Source organism: Megascapheus bottae, chromosome 17, assembly GCF_031878675.1.
Source record: "Megascapheus bottae isolate mThoBot1 chromosome 17, mThoBot2.hap1, whole genome shotgun sequence".
Classification (NCBI taxonomy): Eukaryota; Metazoa; Chordata; class Mammalia; order Rodentia; family Geomyidae; genus Megascapheus; species Megascapheus bottae.
In genome coordinates, this window is record NC_143525.1 from 4,115,979 (window position 1) to 4,140,981 (window position 25,003).

At 48.7% G+C, this 25,003-nt stretch overlaps 1 protein-coding gene across 2 annotated transcripts; it reads left to right on the forward strand.

The window, feature by feature from the left end:
• The first annotated feature begins 7,345 nt into the window (after positions 1-7,345).
• On the forward strand, positions 7,346-23,727 carry Drg2 (developmentally regulated GTP binding protein 2). Of its 2 annotated transcripts, XM_090349417.1 has the most exons (13): positions 7,346-7,532; positions 11,070-11,230; positions 14,400-14,489; positions 15,311-15,371; positions 16,193-16,283; positions 16,808-16,880; positions 16,972-17,062; positions 17,954-18,051; positions 18,398-18,474; positions 20,207-20,295; positions 21,557-21,615; positions 22,569-22,622; positions 22,951-23,727. In XM_090349417.1, the coding sequence occupies exons 1-13, from the start codon at positions 7,469-7,471 to the stop codon at positions 23,035-23,037; spliced, it is 1,095 nt and encodes a 364-aa protein (XP_090205543.1). In that variant the 5' UTR covers positions 7,346-7,468; the 3' UTR covers positions 23,038-23,727. The 2 variants fall into 2 exon arrangements, with proteins under 2 accessions (XP_090205543.1, XP_090205544.1); XM_090349418.1 differs by lacking the exon at positions 14,400-14,489.
• The last annotated feature ends 1,276 nt before the right edge of the window (positions 23,728-25,003 follow it).

Consider the following 25,003-nt stretch of genomic DNA (forward strand, 5'->3'; position numbering starts at 1 on the left):
TGTTGACTTAGTAATTTTTATATCTATATGTATATGTATATTTAATCAACCAGCAGTTTTAAAACAAGTCATCTTGGTACCGAAGTTTTGCAGCACCACATAAATTATAGTGCTAAACAAAAGAACTGTTTTGGGGGGGCAGTTTAGCATTTGTACCTCCTCCTTTTGCTACTCAAAACAGCAGTGCTTCGTGGCAACCTTTTTCATGAGGCAGAAGGGGTCTTGGTTCTGAGACATAATGACTATGAATTGTTGGGATGAGGGGTGAAATATGCTCCTATTACTCGAGGCTCACGTGCCAAAGTGTGTGTGTATCTGTGTGTCTGTGTGTGTTTTGTTGTTTTTGTTTTTCTAAATGTTTTAAAAAGCTGAATGGGTTGGTATCAGTTGTAGCCCACAGAAATGGGCAAAGTTGTAGGGGCAGGGATTTCGCGCTTTGTGTGTGTGTGTGTGTGTGTGTGTGTGTGTGTGTGGTTTACAAGGCTTAGTCCGAACATAAAAGGAAAAGCTTTAAAAAAGATAATCTAGTATCAGGGCTAGAGGTGTAGCTCAGTGGTAGAGTGATTGCCTAGCATACTCAAATTTGAAGCCCTGGGTTCAAAACCCCAGCACCAAACAACACACAAAAGAAAAAAAAAAGGATGTTAGCATTGCAGGTTGCACATCTGTGGGATATATTCTGTGGGATGGATATATATATATATATATATATATATATATATATATATATATATGGCGCCCTCCAGGAAGATGAGTGCTGGGGAATGTTTTCTATTCTTAAGTGACTTTGTTTTTAATGACATGTACTGTATGTTAACTGAGACTGAATGTTAGGGGCCTTAAAGGAGCAGAATTTGGGGAAGTAGCCATGAGCACTTGTGACATCTAGAATTTATCGTCCCGAGACTGAGCAAAGGTGCCGCTCAGCCATTCTGTAAGGTCAGAGCCTAGGAACCCTAAAAAAAATAAGTGCCCCGGAGATTGGTGGGAAAATAACACATCTATTCCTAGAGCTGAGTCAAAAAGTCAAGCTGGTGCAGAAGTGTGCACCTGTAGTCCAGGTACTCTGGAGGTCAAGGTAAGAGTGTCACCTAACCCGTCTCTAAACAAACCACCACGAAGTCCAGCTAGGGATCAGATGAGGGGCTCTGCTCCTGCCCGCCTTTTGAGATGCTTAGCAGGCTGAGGAGCATCACTGAAAAGCCAAGGAGGCCATGGGCTGTGCTGGCTTTCTTCATGCAGCAGGTGAACCCCTCTGCCTCCCCTCTCAGAGCTAGTAAACACCTCTGTTTGCAAGATGCCTCAGTGATGGCAGGCTTATTTACCTGGAGCAGCGGATTGATGCTTGCGTGCAGGGCTCCGAGTGGCACATCAGTAGACTAGAAGGGACGCTGACAGATGCTCCTGGTGTTCTCTTAAGAGACCAGGCAGGCCAGGCTCTGTCCTAGGGATTTTTGTGGTTTTCTTTTCATAGCTAGCTAATGAAGTGCACAGGTGTCCTTGGAACAATGAAGTGATACCTTTCCCAGGCCCTCCAGACACCTCTGAAGATTAGTTCCCTTAGAAGTCACAGGGATGAGACTGAGCACTTCTCATAGTCACTCCCAAATGATCAACAGCAACTTTTCCTTCTGTCTCTGAAGGACATTTGGGGAATCTTCTCCACCTGTAGATCGTTCCTGAACCTCAGCAGTTTACATGCCTCTGATACTATGTGCAATATTTCTGGTTGACACTTGTATCTATTGTTAAGAGATTAGTGCAGATCACAGGTTTCCTACTGTCTTCCTCCACCCCAAACAAGCCTGCCACAGGCAGGATCCTAGGGATTTGGCTAGTACTTTCCCTACTGTTCAGAGGCTTCTACTCCGCTGTCCCTAGCCTCCACCCAACTATCCCTTTAAAGGTTCTATAGCGTTTCAGCTGCAGTCCAAAAGTAACTACGCAACGCCTAATGTCAAGGACAAAGTCAGTCTGCTGGTTCTGTTGGCTATGTTGAAGTCACAAACTCCAAAGGAGGCAAAGGGGTCTTTCAGTGTTTTGCTTTCAAAAGCAGGGAATTTATATTCTCTCTAAGGCCTTGAATTGATTTTTTTTCCTCATAAAATAGTCTGATAAGCTAATTTTTAAAAAAGAAATGCCATTAAGTATGTTGTATTGTGGTTTAAAATTACTAACAAGTTCTGGAAAGAAAAATATTTGATTTTGAATCTTAAATGTTCTTAAAAATTAGATTTGAATGGGTACAAAGTATGAATATTTTGTTTCTTTATGGAGGACATGTGGAAAGGGTTTGAGGGCTTGGGATGGGAGAAGTATTTTGCAGAGCTATCAATGTCCAAATAATTTTTTAAAAAAATAATAAAGGTATTTAAGCAGTGTGTGTCCAATTTCTAAATCAGAACAGGCCTGTTAGAAACCAATCCCTTTGTGGCCATGGAGCTGCACAGTTCTGCCAGGTTGGCCATAGACTCACATGGGCTACAGCAGACCACGGCCCTTCCTGGACTATTCTGCTTTTCATTCTGGAAGTTTCTGGCCAACCACGCTACACCTTTTTTTGAGCTCTGTTGTATTCAATTATAGATCTCCTTCAGAACATGAAAGTGCTTCAGCTTTTGTCCTGTAGGTGAGATTTCCACTTCTGACACAGGCGACACAGTCTGCTGCCTGTCAAAGCCTGCTGTTGAGACAAGTGGTCGGGTCAGGCATGCATGTGAGGTGCCTTGCCCACTGTGACCATTGTCCTCTGGGAATGTGAGAACCTCGGAGCACTAGAAGCACCCTGAAGTGGAGTATGGATGGAAGTCCCTGACCCTTGATTTCTCTGGACCCCATTCCTGAGGGCTAGGCAGCACCTAAGCTATAGCCAGAAATATCAATTGAATTCTGAGGAAATGATTCAAGTGCTGAGGAGGTTTAAATTTCTAAGTTGGGGAAAATGCCAAAGGAATTTGACATCAATGACAGTTTACCTGTGTATGTAAAATATTTATGTCAGACATGTTTAAGAACATGATCACAGCCAAGTAACAGTGGCTCATGTCTATAAACTTAGCTACTCAAGAGGTTGAGATCTGAGGATTGCAGTTTGAAGCCAGCTGGCGCGGAAATGTCCCCAAGAGACTCTTACCTCCAAGTAGCTACTCAAAAACCCTGGAAGTAGTGCTGTGGCTCAAAGTGGTAGAGCACTAGCCGTGAGCAAAAGAGCTCAAGAGACATGGCTCGGACCTCAAGTTCAAGCCTCATGACTCCCCAATCCCCCCCCAAAAAAAAAATTCACAGTTTTTAACTCATAATGTTAAGATGCCTTTTTTTTTCCAGCTGTTTTGTAGAGTAGAAAAGACCATAAGAGGCCTGGGTTTCTCTGTCCATTTAGAGATGCAGTGTGTACATTGCTAACCTCCCTGAGCTCAATAGTCCCCAAAGGAAGGGAGAATTACTCTGCTTAGGCCAGAGTAATTTCAGGGTTCAGGAAGCTCCTAAAGGCACAGAAGTGGCATTGGGGCTCAGTGTGGGAGTACCAACCTTAAGCATAAAAGTAGGGACAGAGCCCAGATCCTGAGTTCAAGCCACAGGGCACCCAAAAAACCACTAGAGGCTTATGCCTATAATCCTAGCTACTCAGGAGGCTGAGATCTGAATTCAAAGCCAGCCTGGGCAAGAAAATCCTCTTGAGACTCATCTCCAATTAACCACTCAAAAACTGAAGTGGTGCTATGGCTATGGCTCAAGTAGAGCACTAGCCTTGGGCAAAAAGAAGTTTAGGGACAGCACCTAGACCCTGAGTTCAAGTTCCATGATTGCAAAAATGTATGTATATATATTGCCCCCATCCCGACTTGCATACCTCAACATACATACTCCGTAGCACTGTGATTTAGAGCCTCACACCTTAGGCAGGTAACCTCAAGTTTCTCAGTCTTTCACATGCTTAGTTTGCTTTAGTTTTGAGCTATCAATAGGAACAGTAGAAACAAGCAAAATGGGACAAAAGGGAAATTACAGTAATGAACGCACCATGTTCATTGGCCTAAATCACACCTGAGAAGGAAAGCATGAAAAATGTTCAGAAATAGACCATTGGCTTTGATACAAAGGGGGAAAACAAATCTGAAAATTGGATTACAATGGAGTAGCTTTTCCAGATTTATCTTTCCAAGTGTTACAAGATTAAAACTATTTGGGTGTAGCAGGAAGAACAAAGCTTTTCAGTTATAGAGAAGCATATGCTGACTTCAAGTTTACTTGTGCCATTTTCCCCCCTTCTGACTAGTTTGCTTTATTTCAGAACACTAAACATTGCTTTCTGCTTCTCGGCCACCTCATCTCCACAGTTTCTATACCTTTCTCTGTGTTGTGTGCCTTGGCACACTCAGGAGCTGGCCCCAAATTCTCATGTCTGGAGGGATGTATGTCACTGTGGTCCCAGCCACTCCAGAGGCTAGGAAAGGAGGATCATGAGTTTGAGGCCAACCCAGGCTATAGAATTAGACCTTATCTCAAGTAAAATAAAAAAAATACTTGTCTAAGAGCATCTAGACATCTTTCACCAGTTGCTGTTATTGAAGCTCTTACAGTGACTCCAATGCGCAGAAAAATTTGGAAATCGATTGTGAGTCAGTCCCTTGAAATAAGGGCACAGGCAGGAGATGTCGGGGGACTACATATGGTCCTGGGTGGACCTTAGGTTTTCAGCAGTGATACCTGAGAAGAATGCTTGGCAATAAATACCAGCCTGGCCCAGTGGATGTGTGACTCAAGTGGTAAAGTGCTAGCCTTGAGTGATGAGGCTAAGGGACAGTGCCAAGGTCCTGAATTCAAGTCCCAGAATTGACACACATAGGGACAGCTCCTACTTCATCCAAAGTCTACTGCATAGTGTTCTGAGGAGGAAAGAAAGACATGGAGGAGAAATGACTTCCAGTGGCTCTTGATTTAAGGAGAACTTAACAATCCACTGTGTCTGCTCCACAGACATTATTTTATAGCAACCTCATTAGTCCCACTTTTTTTTCTTTTGTGGGTCATGGGGCTTGAACTCAGCCCAACCCCTGGGCCTGGGTGTTGTCCCTGAGCTCTTCAGCTCAAGGCTACCACCCTACCCTTGAGCCAAAACCCACTTACCATTTTCTAGAGGTTATTTGGAGATAAGAATCTCAGGTCCTTTTGTGCCTGGGCTGGCTTTGAACCTTGATCCTCAGATCTCAGCCTCCCCAGTAGCTAGGAGTACAGGCATGAGCTATGTGCCGGCTTATTACTCCCACTGTTAGGTTGTAACAAGCTCAGAGTTTAGCCGTGAGTGAAAAAACTAAGACAAGGCATCTATAACCTGAGTTCAAGCCCCAGGACTGGCACACACACACATCGAGGAAGGTTGAAAAAATAATTCAGTAAACACCTATATGCCTTATCCTGGACTCAACAATCAATAGCATTCTTTCATATTTACTTTCATGTGCTTTTGCTAAGTATCTTGAATTCCTTGAGAGTAAGTTACGGATGTTTTCTTTTTCTTTTTTCTTCTTTTTTTTTTTTTTTGCCAGTCCTGGGCTTGATCTCAGGGCCTGAGCACTGTTTATGGGCTTTCTCAAGGCTAGAGATCTACCACTCGAGCCACAGCATCATTTCCGGCTTTTCTATGTATGTGCTACCAAGGAATCGAACCTGGGTCTTTGTGCATGCCAGCCAACCACTCTACCACTAGGCCAAACTCCAGGCCCCAGATGTAATGACTTTTCAACCTTATGTAGACTGTCTTTTCCCCTTACCACATTCGTATGTTGAAGTCCCTCCCTGGAATGGGGGGCCTAGGGTAGGTATTAGAGTTACAGGCGTTGAAGAGGGTACTGCTCATTATAGATGAATACCCCAATAAGAAGAAACAATAGGGGCCAGGAGTATGGCCCAGTGGTAGACTGCTTGCCTAGCATGCATGAAGACCTGGGTTCAATTCCTTGGTACCACATACATAGAAAAGCCAGAAGTGGTGCTGTGGTTCAAGTGGTAGAGCACTAGCCTTGAGGAAAAACCCAAGCTCAGGCCCTGAGTTCACCCCCAGGACTGGCAGGAGAAGAAGGAGGAGGAGAAGGAGGAGGGGTAGAAGAAACACTAAAGACCTTGCTCTTTGTTCCAAGACAAGCCACTTGAGGCCACAAGACAGCAGCTGTCACCAGAAATGGAACAGGCTGACCTCTGACTTCTAGTCTCCAGAGCTAGAGAAAATGTGTTGTTTAAGCCACTAAGTCTATGGGGTTTTACAGGAGACAGAGCAGACCAACCTTTAAATTCTGCACGTGCATCTAAGTACAGAGCAACTAACAACAGTTTCCTAATGTTCAATGGACAATCCATTTAAAATTTCCCTAAATTGCCCTCTCATAAATGTGTTGTACTTTAAAAAAAAATCCAGGCAAGATCTGCACATTGTATTTTACATCTTTGAATCTAGAACAGTCCTTCTGCCTTTCCCTCCTCTCCTACTCACTGACATTTTATAAAATTAGTTGCCTTATAAAAGATCCCACTTTTGGGGCCGGGAGTTTGGCTTAGTGGTAGAGTGCTTGCCTAGCATGCACAAAGACCAGGGTTCAATTCCTCAGTACCACATACATAGAAAAAGCCAGAAGTGGTGCTGAGGCTCAAGTGATAGAGTGCTAGCTTTGAGGAAAATGCCCCAAGGACAGTACTCAAGCCCTGAGTTCAAGCCACAGGACTGGCAAAAAAAAAAAAATCCCACTTTCCATTTGTCTGTTGTTTCTTCATATCTAAACTCAAGAAGAGTATATTTTGAAGGACAAGTATTCTACCCTATCTACACTAGGTCACATCAGGAGGCCTCTAAGGGCAGGTAGTATGCTAAGCTGGAGCACTTATGCTGGTTCCTGACCAGGCACCAGCGTCTTACACCTGTCATCCTAATTATTGTGGAGGCTGAGATCTGAGCGTCATCGTTTCCAAACTGAACTTGAAGTACAGCTGTGGTTCAAGTGGTAAAACTCCACCCAGCCTGGAGAGAAAAAAGCAAAGGGACAGCGCCCAGCCTCTGAGTTCCAGGGTGAACTAGATGTTACCTAGGAATCTTCTTGTAACCTTCTTCAAAAGTAGAGCCAGGCTTTCAGCTCAGTGCCTTCTCTTTACACAGTGTAACAATGTCTCCAGTTCAGGGACCATCCCTGGTGAATGTCACTCACGCCTCAAAGCCCTGCCCATCCCGCAGGCTCCACCCATTCCCAGCCCCGCCCTGAACCCGGCAGGCGGAACAGATTGTGTCTGGCATTGCGTTCTACGTGGCCTGCCCGGACACTCAATCCAGAGGCGCCAGGCGTCCACGAGGACGCTGTTCTCCGTAGGCTTCCGGGTGCCGACTGCTCGGCCTCCTCCGTCAAACCGGAATTCCCGGTAGCACCGCCGCCGCCGCCGCCGCCGCCGCCGCCTTTGGTTCATCGATCTCCGTGGAGCTGCCGCCATGGGCATCTTGGAAAAGATCTCGGAGATCGAGAAGGAGATCGCGCGGACGCAGAAGAACAAGGGTGAGAGCCGGCTTGGCCGAGTCTACTTTTCCACCTGCCTCTGTTTTTCCGTCTGTAAAAGGGGGGAACAGCTCCTGCGGTACCGTCGGGCAGCCGCCTAGAAGCACCGGAGGAGAGCCGAGGCCCTCCAGCGCGCACGAGGCAGGGCCCGGCGGAAGCGGATTCCAGCGCTCTCTGGGGTGTCAGAGATCTGGTCACTGCTAAACCAAACAGGGGGCGGGACCGGGATTCCAACCTGTTCCTAAGGGCCCAGCCTGGTGGGTTTTTCTCTTCCCTTGTGCTGTGGAGGGCAAGAGAAGACCCCTCAGGAAAAGCCTCACTCCAGCAGGTAGCCAGGAGCCAGCAGAGTGATGTGGGAAGAAGAATCAGAACCCTAAAATTTGGAAGGACTAGCATTGAGCCTCAGACTTGCCATGGTACTTGCTACAGGAATCTTGGGAAAAGTCATTTCATCTCTTGGAGCCTCGGTATCCCCTTCTGCAAATGAGGGATAACAACTCCCTGCTCTTTGCCCCTATTGTTTATTTAGATGGCATTTGTAAAGCACTGGTTATGGGATGGACATGTAATACTTAAAATCACCCAGGCTCTGATGCTGGTGCCTCATCTCTGTAATCCTAGCTACAGACTGAGATCTGAGGGTCTTGATTCAAAGCCGGACCAAACAAACAAATCCAAGAGACTCTTATCTCCAATTAATCAACAAAAAGCCAAGGTTGGAGGTGTGGCTCTCGTGGTGGAACTTTAGCCTTGAGCTGAAAAAGTTAATCAGGAGGGCACCAACACACACACACACCACAAAAAAATAATAATAAAACCACCCAGTATGGATCGAATGTATGGAAACATTAGATCTGGGCCTCAGATTGTAAGGGAAGAAAGGTGAAGAGACAGGAGAAGGTAGGACTGAGCCATTGCTGGAAGGGTATTCAGGCCAGGAGTACTGCTAAGCAAAGGCATACGAATCGTGCTGAGCATGCTGTGTTCCTGGGGTAGTGAAAAGATCTAGATCAAGAGGTTGTGGAGTAAGGAGACCTGCAATTGGACAGTCTTGTGGGCTTCAGCTTACAGGGACAGGAAGCAAGAAAGGTGAGGTAATGTTCATAGTGTCTGCCAAAGGGCAGACACTTGAGGTCTGGAGAAGGCATTATGAAGCCTCTGATTCTTCCTTTGTGTAAACCTTTCCTGAGCCTTTAGTGTTGGGCACTTACCACACCATGGTGAATGCAGTGAACACAGCAGGCCTATCCCTGTCCTCCTAAGAGCTTTCCTAGCCACATCCTGCCAGCCAGCTCATCATCGGATAAAGCAGATGCTATGAAGACCAATCGGGATGATAGAGTGAGTGGTTAGTATTGAGCCTACTTAGGGTAATGATAGAAAAGATCACTATAAGGATGGAACATTGAGCTCGGTATGGGGGCTCACGCCTGTCATCCTAGCTTGAGGTGATACTGGGCAGGTCTGGGCTTGACTGTAAATAGTAAGAGCCTACTTCTGGTGGGTGATCACTCTTTGTTAAGCCAGCTCTTAGTTCTTATCTGTCTATGCCTTATAGCAATCTGACAAAGTAGCTAGTACTCCCCTTGGTCCTATTTGCAGATGAAAAAGATGATGCATCAGATAAACTTTCCCAAACTAAAATGGCCAGCAATGGCTGGATGGGATTCTGACACTGGCTGTCAACTTTTGTATGATACTATCCCCTGAGGCTGGGCCTGAAAATCCTCTTTGAGGAGGTAACCTTTGAATTGTGTTCAGATAAGATCTGGTTAAATACTGGAAACAATGGGCTCAAGACTGCAGAGGCTGAAATCACCTTGTTCAGAGAAGAAAGCCAGTAGGTCTAAAAAGCAATGATTGGCGTAGAAGTGGGAGCCAATTCTCCTGGGACTTAACTGACACCCCCACCTTTTATCACAAAGATTATATAACAATGGAAATGTAATTTCTTTCTTCTTTTTTTTTTTTTTCCAGTCCTGGGCTTGGGCTCAGGGTTTGAGCACTGTCCCTGGGTTTTCTCAAGGCTAGGGCTCTACCACTTGAGCCACAGCACCACTTCTGGCTTTTTGCTACATATGTGGTACCGAGGAATCGAACCCGGGTCTTCGTGTATGCTAGGCAAGCACTCTACCACTAGGCCATACTCCCGGCCCCGGAAATGTAATTTCTTACCAGCCATATAACTTTAAAGCCAGATGTGTGGTACATGCCTGTAATCCCTCTCTCTAGAAGTTGAAGCCAGAGAATCAAGATTCAAAGCTAGCCAGGAAAGGAGGAAAGGCCTTGAGACTCTTATTTTAAGTTAACTACAAAAAAAACAAAAACCTGGATGCTGAGCTGTGGCTCAAGTGGTAGAATACTTTTCTTGAACAACAACAACAAAAAAACCCTCAAGGACAGTACCCAAGTCCTGAGTTTACTCCTCAGGATTAGTACCACACACGCGCGCGCGCACGCACACGCACACACACACACAGGCCATTCTGGGCACATTTTTTTTTTTCCTGGGGCTTGAACTCAGGACCTGGGCACTGTCATTGGGCTTTCTCAAGGCTAGCATTCTTCCACTTAAGCCCCAGCACCACTTCTGGCTTCTTTTCTATGTATGTGGTACCAAGGAATCAAACCCAGGGCTTTGTGCATGCCAGGCAAGCACTCTACCCCTAGGCCACACTCCCAGCCTCAAGTCTCTGTCTTAAAAACAAAAAAAATCCCAGCCCGGCACTTCTCACCCACACCTGTAATCCTAGTTATGCAGGAGACTTGAGATCTGATGATTGTGATTGATAGCTAGTGCAGGAAAATCCAGGTGACTCTTATCTCCAATAAACTACTCAAAAAGTGAGATGTGACACTGTGGTTCAAATGGCAGATCTCTAGCCTTGAGCACAGACAGTCTCAGGGACAGTACCTAAGCTCTGAGTTCAAGCCCCATGATCAGTGTTTTTTGGTTTTGGGTTTTTTTTTTGTGTGTTTGTTTTGTTTTGATTCCGTGTGTGTGGTGTGTGTGTGTGTGAATTATAGATTCACATATCTATTTTTTACTCTGTGAATGCTGGGGACTAGTGAAATAGGCACATCTCTAGGTGGGTCACAGGGAGGAGGCAGCCATGAACCAGGACAGTAAGTCTTATGCAGCCAGTCAGGTTTCCTGCCCAAGATGTGGCTGTGGCATCACGCATCCTAGGATGGTCAAGGTGCATCTTAACAAAGCAAGTTACAGCTTTTTCTTAAATACTGTAATTTTATTCTTGGGGATTCCAGTGCTCTTCTCCTACCCCATTACTGGTGTTTCAACTCAGAGCCTTGCACTTGCTAGGGCAGGTACTTTACCACTATGCTATACCCCCATCCTTTCCCAGTGCTTGTTAACAGTGCAGAAAATGCCATGTGTTTTAGAAGCAGAGACAGGTTCTGGGCCCAGGAGGTCCTGACCCAAGTTTTCTCTCCATGACTGCTGCTGGTTCTGCTGTTTCCAGTCAGCACTTGATGGGACCCGGGGCACTCACTTCTGCCTTACCTTTTGCCTTTTAGCCACGGAATATCACCTGGGCTTGCTGAAGGCAAAACTTGCCAAGTATCGGGCCCAGCTCCTGGAACCATCCAAATCAGCCTCATCCAAAGGAGAGGGCTTCGATGTCATGAAGTCTGGAGACGCCCGAGTGGCACTGATTGGCTTTCCCTCTGTGGGTAAGGTTAGTGATGGTCAGCATGGATTGGGGGGGGGTGGAAGACGGGGGAGCATCTTGCAGACAGATGGCCTTTCCAAGGCCAGGGCCAGGTCTCTCCCTCTCCGACACATCCCCCCCCCCCCCCCCCATTGAGCCTAACTTGGAGAATATTTTGCCTCTCACTAGTCAGCTAAGCGGTGCTTAGCTGTGCTTGGCCATAAGCACAAAACATTTATTGTATAAAGCCATGAGCAAGAACACTCCAGACCAGAGGAATAGTGAGTGCAGAGACCTTTTGGGGGAGGTTACCTGGGGTGTTAGGGGAAGCAGGGAAGCTGGGTCTGAGTAAATATGGGGTCAAGCAGAGCAGATGAAAGTGAAAAAAGAATGGAGAGTGATATGAAAACAGCTGCAGTTTTTCTAGATATTTCAGAAAGCTGTTCAATATTAATGTGAAATCCATGCTGTCTTACATTTTATGTATAAAGTAAGTATCGTGACAGGGTTTTGAGCTGAAAAGAAACATGATCTGAATTATTTTTCTTGAATTTGTTATTATAAAGGTGATGTACAGAGGATTACAATTATGTAAGTCAGGTAAAAAGTAAGTAGAAAGACATTGTCTTTCTAGACGATATCTCCTCTTCCCTTGACTGAATTACTTTTTTAAAACATTTTTTTTTTTTTTTTTTTTGCCAGTTCTGGGCTTGAGCTCAGGGCCTGAGCACTGTCCTTGGACTTTCTCAAGGCTAGAGCTCTACCATTTGAGCCACAGCACTGCTTCCAGCTTTTTTCCTATGTATGTGGTACTGAGGAATTGAACCTGGTTCTTCATGCATGCTAGGCAAGCACTCTACCATTAGGCCAAACTCCCAGCCCCAACATTTTTAATTTTAGAATAATGTTGGGACTCAAAAGTTGCAGCCAGGTGCCCGTGACTCATGCCTATAACCCTAGCTACTCAAGAGGCTGAAATCTGAGGATGATGGTTCGAAGCCAGCCAGGGCAGGAAAGTCTATGAAACACATCTTCAATAAACTACTCAGAAAAGGCCAGAAGTGGCACTGTGGACCCAGTGGTAGAGCACTAGCCTTGAGCACAAAGAGGCTCAGAGTTCAGGTCGCAGGACCAGCAAAAATAAATAAGTTGGAAAGGTAGCTGGAAAGCTCCCGTGGACCTTACATTACACGCCCCATATCCCTGTTGTTAAGACTGTGTGTCACAGCTGGAGACAGAGTTGTACTGCTGTCAACCCAAGTCTATACTTGAATTTCCCCCTACTGGGATCCCACATTGCCTTTAATTTTCCTCTCCCTAATTCTAGGCAAGTTTTTAAACTTGCCTTGTTCTTGTCTCTGTGATATTGGAAATGGAGCACTGGTCCTCATAAATTCCAGGCATTTACTCCACCACCGAGCCACATCCCTAGCCCAACATGTCTTGGTTTGATGACCTTGACACTTTTGAGGTGTGCTGAGCAGATGTTTCACAGAAAGCCCCTCAACTGGGGTTTGCCTGTCAGTATGTCAGCTATGGTTTTGGTTTAGAGAAGAAACTCATAGAGGCCCAGTGTTGTTGTGTTACCTGTGAATTGCACGGTAACATTGGCCCAGGTTAGGGGGGTAAGTTCCTTCAGAGGTGCTCTGTTTGCTTCTCCTTAACCACACAGATTCCTTAAGGGAAGGCACTGTGAGCAACACATACCTCCTCGGGCAGGGAGAGCTACATAGATCGTTTGGAAATCTCCTACATGGGAAGAATTCTCATCTCCAGTTATTTGGGATTTGTTATTTGGTTTGTTTGGTGCTGGGGTGGCAGGGCTTTACCTCGACCAAACATGTGGTCTACCACTGAGCCAAGCTCCAGCCCCACACTTTGTTGGTCCCAATGTTTATTCATCAATATGGACTGGTGGGTTTTTGTTTTGCTTTGGGATCTTAGCCCATGTTTCTGGGGTTTTTTGTTGTTGTTGTTGTTTTTCTGGGTTTGGGGCTTGAACTCAGGACCTGGCACTGTTCCTGAGCCTCTTTATGCTCAACATTAGTGTTCTATCATTTGAGACACAGTGCCATTTCCAGCTTTTTCTGAGTAGCTTATTGGAGGTAAGAGTCTCATGGACTTTTCTGCCATGCCGGCTGCAAACATCCTGGGTGGCTAGGAGCCCCTGGTGCCGGGCCCCACGTTCTTGTTTCCCAGGTTGTTCTAACTTCAGGGGTTTTTGCCTAGCTGCTTGGACAGGCACATGTCTTGGTTTTTCTAGTAGAACTCAATTTCTGACACCATAAGACACTTAAGGCTCATGTTATCTCATCATTGCCCTAGTCTAGGATCTGCCATTTCTCCAAGGAGCCCTGATTCCTTTTTTGGAGAATGGTGTTAGAAATTAAGATCTGGGTGCTGACTTACTTTTAACAGAATCACTGCTGTGTAGATAGTGGGTCAGAGAAGAAAAGGGTAGACTTGTGGAGGCTAGTCAGGAAGCAACCTGAAGGAAGGCCACACGAGTCCCGTTCAGTCCTGAAGCAAGGGCAGTATAGGGGAAACTTCGGAGTCACTAAGCACGGAGTGAAATCCCTTCCTCTAGGCCAAGCAGAGGAACATGGATGGCAAGGGCGTTTCTGAGTGCTTGTTGCAGACCGGGCAATATTTCATATGCTGTGTGTACTTGATGTGTATGTCAGAAAGCCATTGATATTGCCAAGAACTGTGTCTCCTGGGGTCTGACCTCTGGCAGACCCCACTTGCCCTGTTGGGAATATGAGCTCACCTCCCATAGAAGTGGCAAGCCTGTCACCCATGGGTCAGACAGGTCAAGGTGTCCCCAAGATTGGGCTCCCACCGCATTGCTGGTGCCCTCATGACCATCAGTCCAAGACCACTGCCTCCATCCCCATTCATGAGCCTCCACCCCTCCCTGGGGGCTACAGTGATCTCTGGGGTCTGTGGAACCAGGGAAAGGCCTCTACTTCATGGGGGGAGCCCCTTTGAAACAGGCTCCTGGCTCACTGGAGGCAGGCCTGAGGACCTGGAAGAATGTAGCCTTGATTGTGGATCCAGAGACAGCACTCTTGGCCCCAGGCCCAAGGCAAAAAAGGCTCTTTCTGCTACCCACCCAGCAGCCCCCAGCCCTGCGTGGAGTCTCCCAGAGCCTGAAACGAGACTCCTCAGTGCAGTGACCTTCTTCTTCTCCTAGTCTACCTTCTTGAGTCTGATGACCTCCACAGCCAGTGAAGCTGCATCTTATGAGTTCACCACCCTGACATGTATCCCTGGGGTCATTGAAGTAAGTGGAGAATAAGGGGCTCCCGAAGAAGAGAGGGGTGCTGTGTTTGTACTTGCTCCGATCTTCTTTGGGTAAGGGTGGGTGGCCCTGTACGGGTGAGCTGGATGTTTTATCATGCAGCCCTGGACTTCTAAAGCCTGAAAGCCTGACTACTCCTAAAGATCGGGCCAGCATATAGCAGCTCTGCCTGGTGTTTCTTACATACCCAGTTCCAGTCACTTACTGCTGGTTGGCTCATCCTTGTATCCCTTAAAAAGCCTCAGGACCACCAGGCACCAGTGGCTCAGGCCTGTAATCCTAGCTACCCAAGAAGCTGAGATCTCAGGATCCCAGTTTCAAGCTATCCCTGACAGAAAAGTTCATGAGGTTCATATCTCTAATTCAGCAGCAAAAAGCTACAAGTGGAACTCTGGATCAAGTGTTAGATCACTAACCATGAGAGAAAATGCTCAGGGACAGCACTCAGATCCTAAATTTAAGCCCCAGGACTGGTACCCCAAGAAAAAAGCCTCAGGGCTCTTGGCTATGCCTGTTTAGGGTGGTGAGTGCTGAGACTGCATCTCCATGATGAACTAGTGTGTTTATGAGGGTCCACTACTATTAACAAGGGGTATAGAAGATCCAAAGACCTCCCAGACAGCTCCAGCGCCTAGACTATGATCGGTGCTAGGCTACGGTGTTAAAAGACTCAGGCCTGGCCATAGTTGGCATCTGTATTTTCCACATCCTCAGCTGCAGTGTTATTGTGGGTGTCCTGAGCCTTGGTGGGCTCTTGGCAGTGGTAGCCTGGCCTCACCTCACCTTTCTCTTCTGTTTGCCAGTACAAAGGTGCCAACATCCAGCTCCTGGACCTTCCTGGAATCATTGAAGGCGCAGCTCAAGGTGGGAGCCACACAGGAGGGTGGGAGCCAGTGTGGAGCTCTGTCCTTGAGTACCTGATGTGGAGATGACCCCAGATCACTGGTTCTGTTACCTCATTTTCTAGAAAGAACAGGTCCAGTTCAGATGCTGGAGCCACATTAGCTGTGTGTTTGTCTCTCTAAGCCAGGCCTTAGTTTCCTTACCTCCAAAATGTGTAAGATAATATTGAGCTCACAGCAGTGTTGAGGATTAAAGGAAGAAATGCACACAAAGCATCTTAGCCTGGGCCTACTATAAGGTAGGCAGGGAAGATACCCATTACCTTATCATTCCACTTTAGGTTGTGACTTCTAAAACCAGCCTTAACTGGGCATGGTGATACATGCCTGTAATCCCAGCAGAAAAATCACTGGTTTTAGGTAATCCTGAGTTATATAGTTAAGACCCTAACTCAAAAACAAAACAAAAAACAGACTGGGAGTTTAGCCTAGTGGTAGAGTGCTTGCCTAGCATGCACATAGACCTAGGGTTCAATTCCTTGGTACCAGAAGTAGTTCTGTGGCTCAAGTGGCAGAGCTTTATCCTTGAGAATGCCCAAGGACAGTGCTCAGGTCCTGAGTTCAAGCCCCAGGACTGGCAAAAAAAAAAAAAGACAGTCTCTGTGAGTAAAACAACTGTGGGTTAATAAAGAAGACCAGGGACTTATGGCATGTAGAAGAGATCACGATGGGTCTATAGAGACAGGAGCCCAGAGTGTCAAGCTGAGCGGAGGTCACAGGTCCTTTCTGTTTATGTGGCTGTGCCTTGTCAGGGTGTAACCACTTCCCTTCTCACCCATTCAGGGAAAGGCCGTGGCCGGCAGGTGATTGCTGTGGCACGCACTGCTGATGTTGTCATCATGATGCTGGATGCCACCAAGGGAGAGGTGCAGAGGTCCGCGCGGTGGGGCGGGAGGGGCAGACTGGCATGTCTGGGAAGGGCCGAGTGTCCGAGGTTGTGGTGGGCCCCCTCTGGGCGCCTGGCCCTATCACTTGTTGAAGTTCTAACAGCTATGTATGACTTGAGACATGCTCCACACTCGGCATCATGAGCTAGGAATAAAGCCTCGCCTGGTTTCTGCTACAGAGATTTGAGCGAACGAATACTGTCTGGAATCTACCAGAAGTTCTAGCCCCACATAGATGCCAGCTGCTTTTGTAGCAGCAGGCCCATAGGGGTTCCTGGGGACAGGGGCAGTATCTCTGTCCCTGCGTGACTCACTGGGCTCATACGACTATTGTAAACTGGGCAAACCTGGCCTCCCCTTGGCCATAACAGAGGGTTTGAGGCTCCCCACAATTCTCAGGGATTGGGTTGCTAGGGAAAAGGCTAGAGGAGAGCTGGTCTCGAGGCAAATGGGAGCTGCAGCCTGTGCAGCCTGCTCAGGGCAGCCAGTGAGGCTCGTGGGTGTCTCCTAGGTCTCTGCTAGAGAAGGAGCTGGAGTCGGTGGGCATCCGCCTCAACAAACACAAGCCCAACATCTACTTCAAGGTACAGCCCCCCACCCTGTGGGTTGGTGTGGCATAGCCCAGGTGAGGTAGCCCCTTTGTCAGCACCTTCCCTACCCTCTCTCCTATTCCAGCCCAAGAAAGGTGGCGGCATCTCCTTTAACTCGACGGTCACTCTCACCCAGTGCTCAGAGAAGCTGGTACAGCTCATCCTGCATGAGTACAGTATCCTTCAGAGAAGGGCTAAGCAGAGGAGACATCAAGTTGTCCCAGGAAAGCTCCAGCCTGGTAGCTACATGAGCCTACTGGATCTCAATGAGAGCCACCAACTTAAGTCACCAGTTTGGCATCATAGTTTCTTACTGAATCTTGGGTGCTATGGTGGTTAGACGACATCTAGAAGAAAGGCAAGATATCCTGGGGGCTCCTGGCCTGGAGAAGCTTGAGGGATCTGTGCTCACCTAACAGCCAAGGCTGAGGCCTCGGAGACATAGGGGACCGATTAAGTCAACCCTGACAGGACAGGACAAACCACTCAGCAGGTTGTGATGTGAGTCCCTGGTTGCCAGAAATGCACGAACCGGCAGACGTCCCCAAGGACAGGCAGGAGTGGCACAGGCTGTGTCACACCATTCTCATGTACCTGTGCACGTGTAGTATTCTTTGGGCAGTCTACTTAACTGATTTTTCTTTTTAACTTCACCTAGGCTTAAATCCAGGGTCTAGGTGCTATCCCTTAGCTTTTATGTTCAAAGCGGGTCCTCTGCCACTAGAACCACAGCTCTACTTCTGGCTTTCCACTGACTTGCTGCAGCTATGAGTCTCACAGGCATTCTCTTTCTGAGCCAGCTCTGAACCTCAATCCTTAGATCTTAAGCTCTTGAATAGTTAAAATGCCAGGCGTGAGCCACTGGTGCATGGCTTTGAAATTTATTGATGGAAACCTGTTGAGGGTTAGAGTTGTGGAGCTGAGAAGGCTCCTCAAGCTTTGCAGTCATGTAAAACCTTGAAAGCTGTTGCTGGCCAAATACTGGCCAGCATGTTTGCTACTCTGGCCTCCTCTGAGGAGCGCACCGAGTGCTGGTACACAGGTCACCCTTAACCTGAGCCCCTCAGAAATCTTCAATGCGGAAGTGCTCTTCCGAGAGGACTGCTCCCCAGATGAGTTCATCGATGTGATCGTGGGCAACCGGGTGTACATGCCCTGCCTGTATGTAAGTGGCACACGCCTGGGGCCCGTGTGGGAGGGGCCCTTGCTCTGAATACATCTCCTGAGCTCCAATGATGCACACGGCTGCCCTCAGCAGGCTTCTGAGATGAGCAGAGACAGAGCTCTGCATCCCTCCCCTGCAGACATGATCAGCTTGAAATATGGGTCTGGTCCAGTCTTTCCTTCTGGGAAGGCCACCTTCCATAAGCCACTTCCGTCTTGCAGGTCTTGAGGCAGTGTGGGGAAGCCCTTAGGTGAATTGAGGGAGGGCCTACAGCCATGGTTTAAAAACCTCGTCCTGATCTGCTCTGCTCTTGCCTAGCACCCACCTCCACCTCTTCACTTCTCAGGTATATAACAAAATTGACCAGATTTCCATGGAAGAAGTGGACCGCCTGGCCCGAAAACCCAACAGCGTGGTCATCAGGTGAGATGTTGGTTCTGCTGCTCTGCTGTCTTGTGTTCAGGCCTGCCAGCCACCTCAGCTTGGGGACCAGGCAACTCTAGCTACAAGTGAATTTATGAAGTCCAGGAGCTACATAAGAAGCCTACCCCAGCCCTAGCAACCACCGATGATCCTGGCCTGGCTGGTGGCCTCTGGGCAAAAAAAACCCACAAAACAACAACAGAACCAGATTTCAGCTCCAAGGCTGAGTGATTCAGAAGCTTCTTAGCCTAGTAATGAACTGTAGGCCCCAGAATGTCCTGAGCGGTGTGGGCTCTGCTGGTGCTGTGGAAGACATGGCTTCTGTCTGATCTAGAGCTCAAGGAAAAAGGCAACAAAGCTCTCAGAGGGTCTCAAGGTCTATCCCTGGCCACCTGGAATCCTTCAGGTTGCTCAAAGAGAAACCACATTGCAGTTTTCTGCTCAAACCACATTCTTTGGTGACCTCATAATGAGATATGGCTTTCAGAACCATGATTCCCAGAGACCAAATGGGTTGACCATGGAAATGATGGTTGAGGACTGTTATTGAAGCATCGAAACCATAGGAGAGTAGTGTCTCTCAGCCGGGCTTCCGTGGCTCACGCCTGTAATCCTAGCTACTCAGGAGGTTGAGATCTGAGGATCATAGCTCAAAACCATCCTGGGCACTAAATTCCATGAGACTCTTATCTCCAGTTAACCACCAGAAAACTGGAAGTGGCATTGTGGTCCAAGTGGTAGAATACTAGCCTTGAGTTGAAGAGCTCAGGGATAGAGCCCAGGCCCAAAGTTCAAGCCCCATGACCAACCCCCCCCCCCAAAAAAAAAAAAATAGTGTCTCTTTGTCACATAGGTAGGACTCAGTCCTATCCTCCCTGTATCCCAGGCTCCTCAGCTGCCTGGGATGTGCTCATCCTCGAGTCATGAGAATGTGGACACCTTTACATAGTCATGCTCACTGTGGCTCTTGGGGTTATACTGTTATAAGCCATCGTGTTGGGCCTCTAGGCTGGGCTACCCCCAGTACCCAAGCTGCTACTACTATACACTGAAATCTCTGAGGGCTAACCTGTGCCCTCAGCAGCCCCTCTCTCAGGGAGGGGTGAGCTAGGTGTTTCTGGCTTCTCCCCACAGTCCTATCACAGCCCAGCCAGCCACCCCACAGTAGTCGCATGTCAATCACAATTACTGTGGACCCATATAGAGAATAGACAGCTGTGGAGAGAGAGAGAGGGTGCGTGCGTGCGGCGCGCACGCATGCACGCACACTTTATGCCAATCCTGGGGCTTGAACTCTGGGCCAGGCCTCTGTCCCTGATCTTTTTTTTTTTTCTTTTGATCAAGGCTAGCATTCATCACTTGAGCCACAGCTCCACTTCTCGCTTTTTCTGAATAGTTTATTGGAGATAAAGAGTTTCATGGCCTCACCTGCCTTAGCTGGCTTCAAAGCTCAATCCTCGGCTCTCAGTCTCCTGAGTAGCTAGGATTGTAGATGTGAACTACCTGCGTCCTGTCAGAATGAGCTGTTAGACCTGCGCATTGGATGTGTGGAGGAAGTCATTGGTGGCTGAAGCATTAGCTGCCTCGGGATGATGGCTTCTCTCCCTGTCTTGTGGTACCAGCAGGGCCACTCTGGCCTTGGTTCCATGCCTATCTGGGAAGTTAGGAGGGTGAAAAGTGGAAATGTGAGCTCTGAGCCCTAGGGTCTTGCCTAACTGGCACCTGTCCACAGCTGCGGCATGAAGTTGAACCTGGACTACCTGCTGGAGATGCTCTGGGAGTACTTGGCCCTGACCTGCATCTATACCAAGAAGAGAGGACGTGAGTCTCTGCTCGGTTCAAGAAAAAAACTGAGCCTCCCCGGCCAGTATGCCGCTCCCAGAGACCTAGTTTGTCTGTCACCTGGGCTTTGTCCTCTACCCCAGGCAACAAGAGACCTTGGCATGAAACCATGCAGAGAATCTTGAGTTTGGGGACCTCTGCCTTGAGGCTGCTCCACACTGGCCCCTCCCTCTCTGCCTCCCTATCTAGTGGCAGCCCCTACCTCTTACCCCCCTGGTCAGGAGCTTTAGGCACTTTCTACATCCCTATACCCTGGTGGACACACCTACCCCAGGGACCTCGTGTTCCAAGTTCCAGGCAATTTACACCAGCCTTGACAAGGGTCTGGCAGAAGCAAGAACATGCATCTTCTGCCTGGACTTCAGCAGCTGCTCATTTCTTACCTGCTCAATCAAGACACTCCATGTAACTTATCTTGAGAATCCTCACTTTGATTCATAGATTTTCTTTTTTTTTTTGCCAGGCCTGGGCCTGGGCTCAGGGCCTGAGCACTGTCCTTAGACTTTCTCAAGGCTAGAGCTCTACCACTTGAGCCTCAGCACCACTCCTGGCTTTTTTCTATGTATGTGGTACTGAGGAATCAAAACCGGGTCTTCGGCATGCTAGGCAAGCACTCTGCCACTAGGCCAAACTCCTGGCCCTTGATTTTCTTTTTTTTTCTTTTTCTTTTTTTGCCAGTCCTAGGGCTTAAACTCAGGGCCTGGGCACTGTCCCTAAGTTTCTTTTACTCAAGGCTAGCACTCTACTACTTGAGCCAGAACCCCACTTCCAGCTTTTTCTGTTCATGTGGTACTGAGACTCAAACCCAAGGTTTTTATGGGTGGTAGGCAATTTTTTTTATTGGTCCTGGGACTTGAACTCAGGGCCTGGGTGCTGGCCCTGAGTTGTTTTTGCCCAAAGCTAGCACTCTACCCTTTTGAGCGCTCACTTCTAGTTTTCTAGTGGTTTATTAGAGAGAAGAGTCTCATGGACTTTGCTGCCCAGGCTGGTTTTGAATAATGATCCTCAGATCTCAACTTCCTGAGTAGCTAGGAGTATAGCACTGGCAATTGAGTGACTTTCTATGTTAAGGTCGAGGTTGTGGAAAATAGAACAGAGCATATGCTAAATAGCAAGGGGCAATGTTGGGTCAGGGTTTAGGAGACCACTAGGGCTTCTTCAGCTAGCAGTTCCCCTTTGGATAGGAATCCCAGACATCATAGGCTAGGACTGGCTAATGCTCTCCCATCTCTCCCCACAGAGAGGCCAGACTTCACAGATGCCATCATTCTCCGAAAAGGGGCCTCTGTGGAACACGTGGTAAGTGGAGACTTGTCCAGACAAGGGACTGGGGCTCTGGGGGCTCTGCAGATTCCATTCTGCCTGGGATGCTCCTAGCTGGGCTGGGATGGACTCCCCTCACCTCATTCTTGGATAGTGAGGCAAGCTCTGGAGCCAGATCGGATATGTCAGGGTTAGGTTACACCATGCCTTCCTACCTGCAGAGGTAGTCTCCCTCCTTCCCTGGGCAGTTAGGGTCACTGAATAATAGCAAGCATGTAAAGTTCTCAACTCACCTGTTGACAGTGGCTAGGTGCTAAGAAGTTTGATCTTGTTACCCTGTTCCCAGTCTGCAGTGCCCTGGTCATGGGGTCGTGGACCATTCTGGTGCCCATCCAGTGGAGCTAAGATTTTGAGAGGCACTTGCCCTCATTCTGCCCTCCACCCATGGGGGGAGAAGCAAAGTTGCACAGTCTACTTGGCCACCTTCACTATGTTGTCATCACCATGGCAACCAAGGCCCACATTGTGGGGCAGTTGTGGCTGCCTCCTCCAGAGTTTCATTCCAGCTTCCAGGCTGTGCTGTTTGTCCCATCCAGATGCACTGAGGGGAAAAGGGGTGGAATGTGCAGGGCCTTAGTCCATAGCTAGAGCCAGGGAGTATAAGAGACTCCAGGCTGAGGTAGATGTCCTTAAAAAAACCATCCTGGCCCATCCAAGAGGATTTGTTTAGACAGATCCAGTAGAGAATAGCTAACTGTGGAATGTTGTGACCAGGTACCCCAGCCCTTGAGTACCTGGGAAAGGGAATGCCCGAAGCACTTATATAGGAGGACAAGTACTTGGCGGTCCTTGACTTGCAGCCTGGGCTGTCAGAGCAGTGTGGGAAGGCTGCTGCCTGGCTCCAGCCCCAGGCTTGGAGTGTGCAGGCAGGTAGGATTGTGCTGGGTTGTGCCAGGCCTCAGCTCTCTGTCTGACCCTCCTCTCTACAGTGCCATCGCATCCACCGGTCCCTCGCCAGCCAGTTCAAGTACGCCTTGGTGTGGGTGAGTTCAGACGGGCTGGGTAGTTGGCTAGGCCCAGTAGCCCTGGATTAAGCAGTACAACATTCCTGTTCTTCGTTATGGGGACTTTGTGTGTATCTGCTTGTGTATATGCTGTGCATGCATGCAGGTTTTTATGTGTATATGTGTGCTGACCCAAGCTGGATTCAAAACTCTCTGCCTTCAAGAGCATGGAGGGAACACCCTGCTGTCTCCCCCTCCCTGAGCTTGCAGTACTGGACCCCAATTTTGCTCTGACACTGACCCCCAGCTTAGGCCCAGCCTTGGCCAGTTCAAGGCTGATGTGGCCATCTGCTCCACCCTTGCCCAGGGCACCAGCACCAAGTACAGCCCTCAGCGAGTGGGCCTGACCCACACCATGGAGCATGAAGATGTCATCCAGATTGTGAAGAAGTAGCAGTCCCACCCACCAGCCTCCTGCCTGCCCACCAGCCAGCCTGGCACCTGAGGAATTGGTCCTAACGAGATACATGAAACCGGAACAAGAAAACTACATATACCCAGGAAGGAGGCCATCAGGTCCACTGTTTCCAGAAGCTTCTATAATAGGCAGCTGATGCAGTGTTGGGGCTGAAGGGTGACCACTGGGCACTTACTTGGCTCTGTTGGAACATTTCCCATGAGCCTGATCCTTACCCTCCAATGGACTTCATAGGTGGGAGCCCATAGCCTGTATCCCTTGCTGACACCTGTTGGGCACTGGGGGAACAAGTTACTCTCCCACTCCCATCCAGGACCTAGAGCCAGTGGGCAGGGTGGGGAACCTGGCATGTCTAGGCTCCCAGCCTTTTGGCTGCTGTTGGGGCTCCTCCAACTTCCTCTGAATGGTGGGGAGGGGTCCTAGGACAAAACCTCACCGGTCCTTCCCACCTGGGCTGCCCCACGGTGGAAACCAGAGCACAGCCAAGTGTCTTAAAGTGCCTCCCCCCAAGACCGTTCTGGGGCAGCACCTGCCCTGCACAAACCAGTGCCCTCACCCTGCCCTCCCAATAGGGGCATCTTTACCTGATAGGGGTGACTTGGGTTTGAACTGTTTCCTAGACCTCTGATCACTGCTCTCTTTTTTGAAATAAAGGATGGAAAGTAATTCCTCTTGCACTGAGGGAACTTTTATGTATTTCCTACACTGTCATCTGGCATGGTCAGGGGTGAGTTCCACAATGAACCGAACAGGAAATGAGGAAGTCTGGGCCCTCAGGTGAGGGGGCAGGTCCAAGACTCAATGGCAAAGAGGAGGCCGGGGTCTTCTGCAACTCAGGCATAGGACAGGCTTAGGAAGATTAGCAGTGACTTTGGGTACCCACGTGGCCTCTCCCAAGGCCAGGTCCAGCACTGGGTAGATGACATCTCCAGGGTCAAAGGTGCTGGCTTCGAGCCCTGAGCAGCAGGGAAGGCTTCTTGGGGAGGTGGGACAGCAGTGGATCTGTGCTTTTGATGCAGCCCAGCTCTCCAGATTGTTCCCTCTCCCCTCCCATCAGCTGCTTGTGCCTTTCCAGAGACAAAACAGGAATAATAGCCATCATTAAATATACATGGGGCCCCAGGCGGTCAGCGTGGTCGTCCCACCTCAGTGCTTTTCCATGGCCAGCTGCACTGGGGCTAGACTCAGGACCCCCATTAGGCGGCATGCAGGCAGAGAGCAAGCTACAAGACTCAGGTAAGGGGTCCTGGGTCCTTGGGGGGTCTGTCACCAGTCCCCAAGTGGCAGAGAAGAGGAATGGGGGCGCTACAGCAGAGCCAGGGTCTTAGCCTTACTACCTGTGAGGCCTTGTTCAGAACTCGCTGTGTTCCTCTATAAAATGGGCATAATGCCATGCCAGGAAGCCAATCCAGCAAAGGCTTTGTTTACCTTGGCTCCTTTCCTGAAGCCTTGCAACCTGGCTGAAGGGAGGGTGTCAGCCTGGGTAATAGTCGTCCACTCCTCATCTTCTATGGTGGACCTTGCTCCAGGGAGAACCCAGAAGGCCCGGAGTTGTAGTTGTGGGATCCGGGCTTGTCCTCCCCTCCTCCTCCTGCCCCTGACTGACTATGAAAGATGGGAAAGGAGGGCACCTCAGGGCGAGCTCAGGTCCCAGTTTCTAACCATGTATTCTGTGGACTAGCTTGTCTCCTGGGGTGGCAGTGTGTGGCTCAGGGACCACTCCATGTGTTCTGTTCTGTCAACACATGTGGTCAGATCTGGGGCTACATGTAAGAGGGGATTGCAGCTGCACACTTGGGTTAGGGTGAAATGGTAGCTAACTGTACCCCTGAGTTAGAGAAGCCCCATAAACATCACCCTGGCCACCTTGTTCCTTCCACCGTGGCCACTCCTGGAGGGATCCCTGTGGGCCCTCAGACCTGTTCCTAAGCAACAGGGCTGT

What these genes read in the sequence shown, in the direction of transcription:
- Drg2 (XM_090349417.1), top strand. Translation starts at nt 7,469, where the DNA reads ATGGGCATCTTGGAAAAGATCTCGGAGATCGAGAAGGAGATCGCGCGG. An exon ending in CATTGAAGGCGCAGCTCAAG is followed by an intron (nt 15,372 to 16,192) that starts GTGGGAGCCACA and finishes TCACCCATTCAG; the next exon opens with GGAAAGGCCGTGGCCGGCAG. An exon ending in CCCAACAGCGTGGTCATCAG is followed by an intron (nt 18,475 to 20,206) that starts GTGAGATGTTGG and finishes ACCTGTCCACAG; the next exon opens with CTGCGGCATGAAGTTGAACC.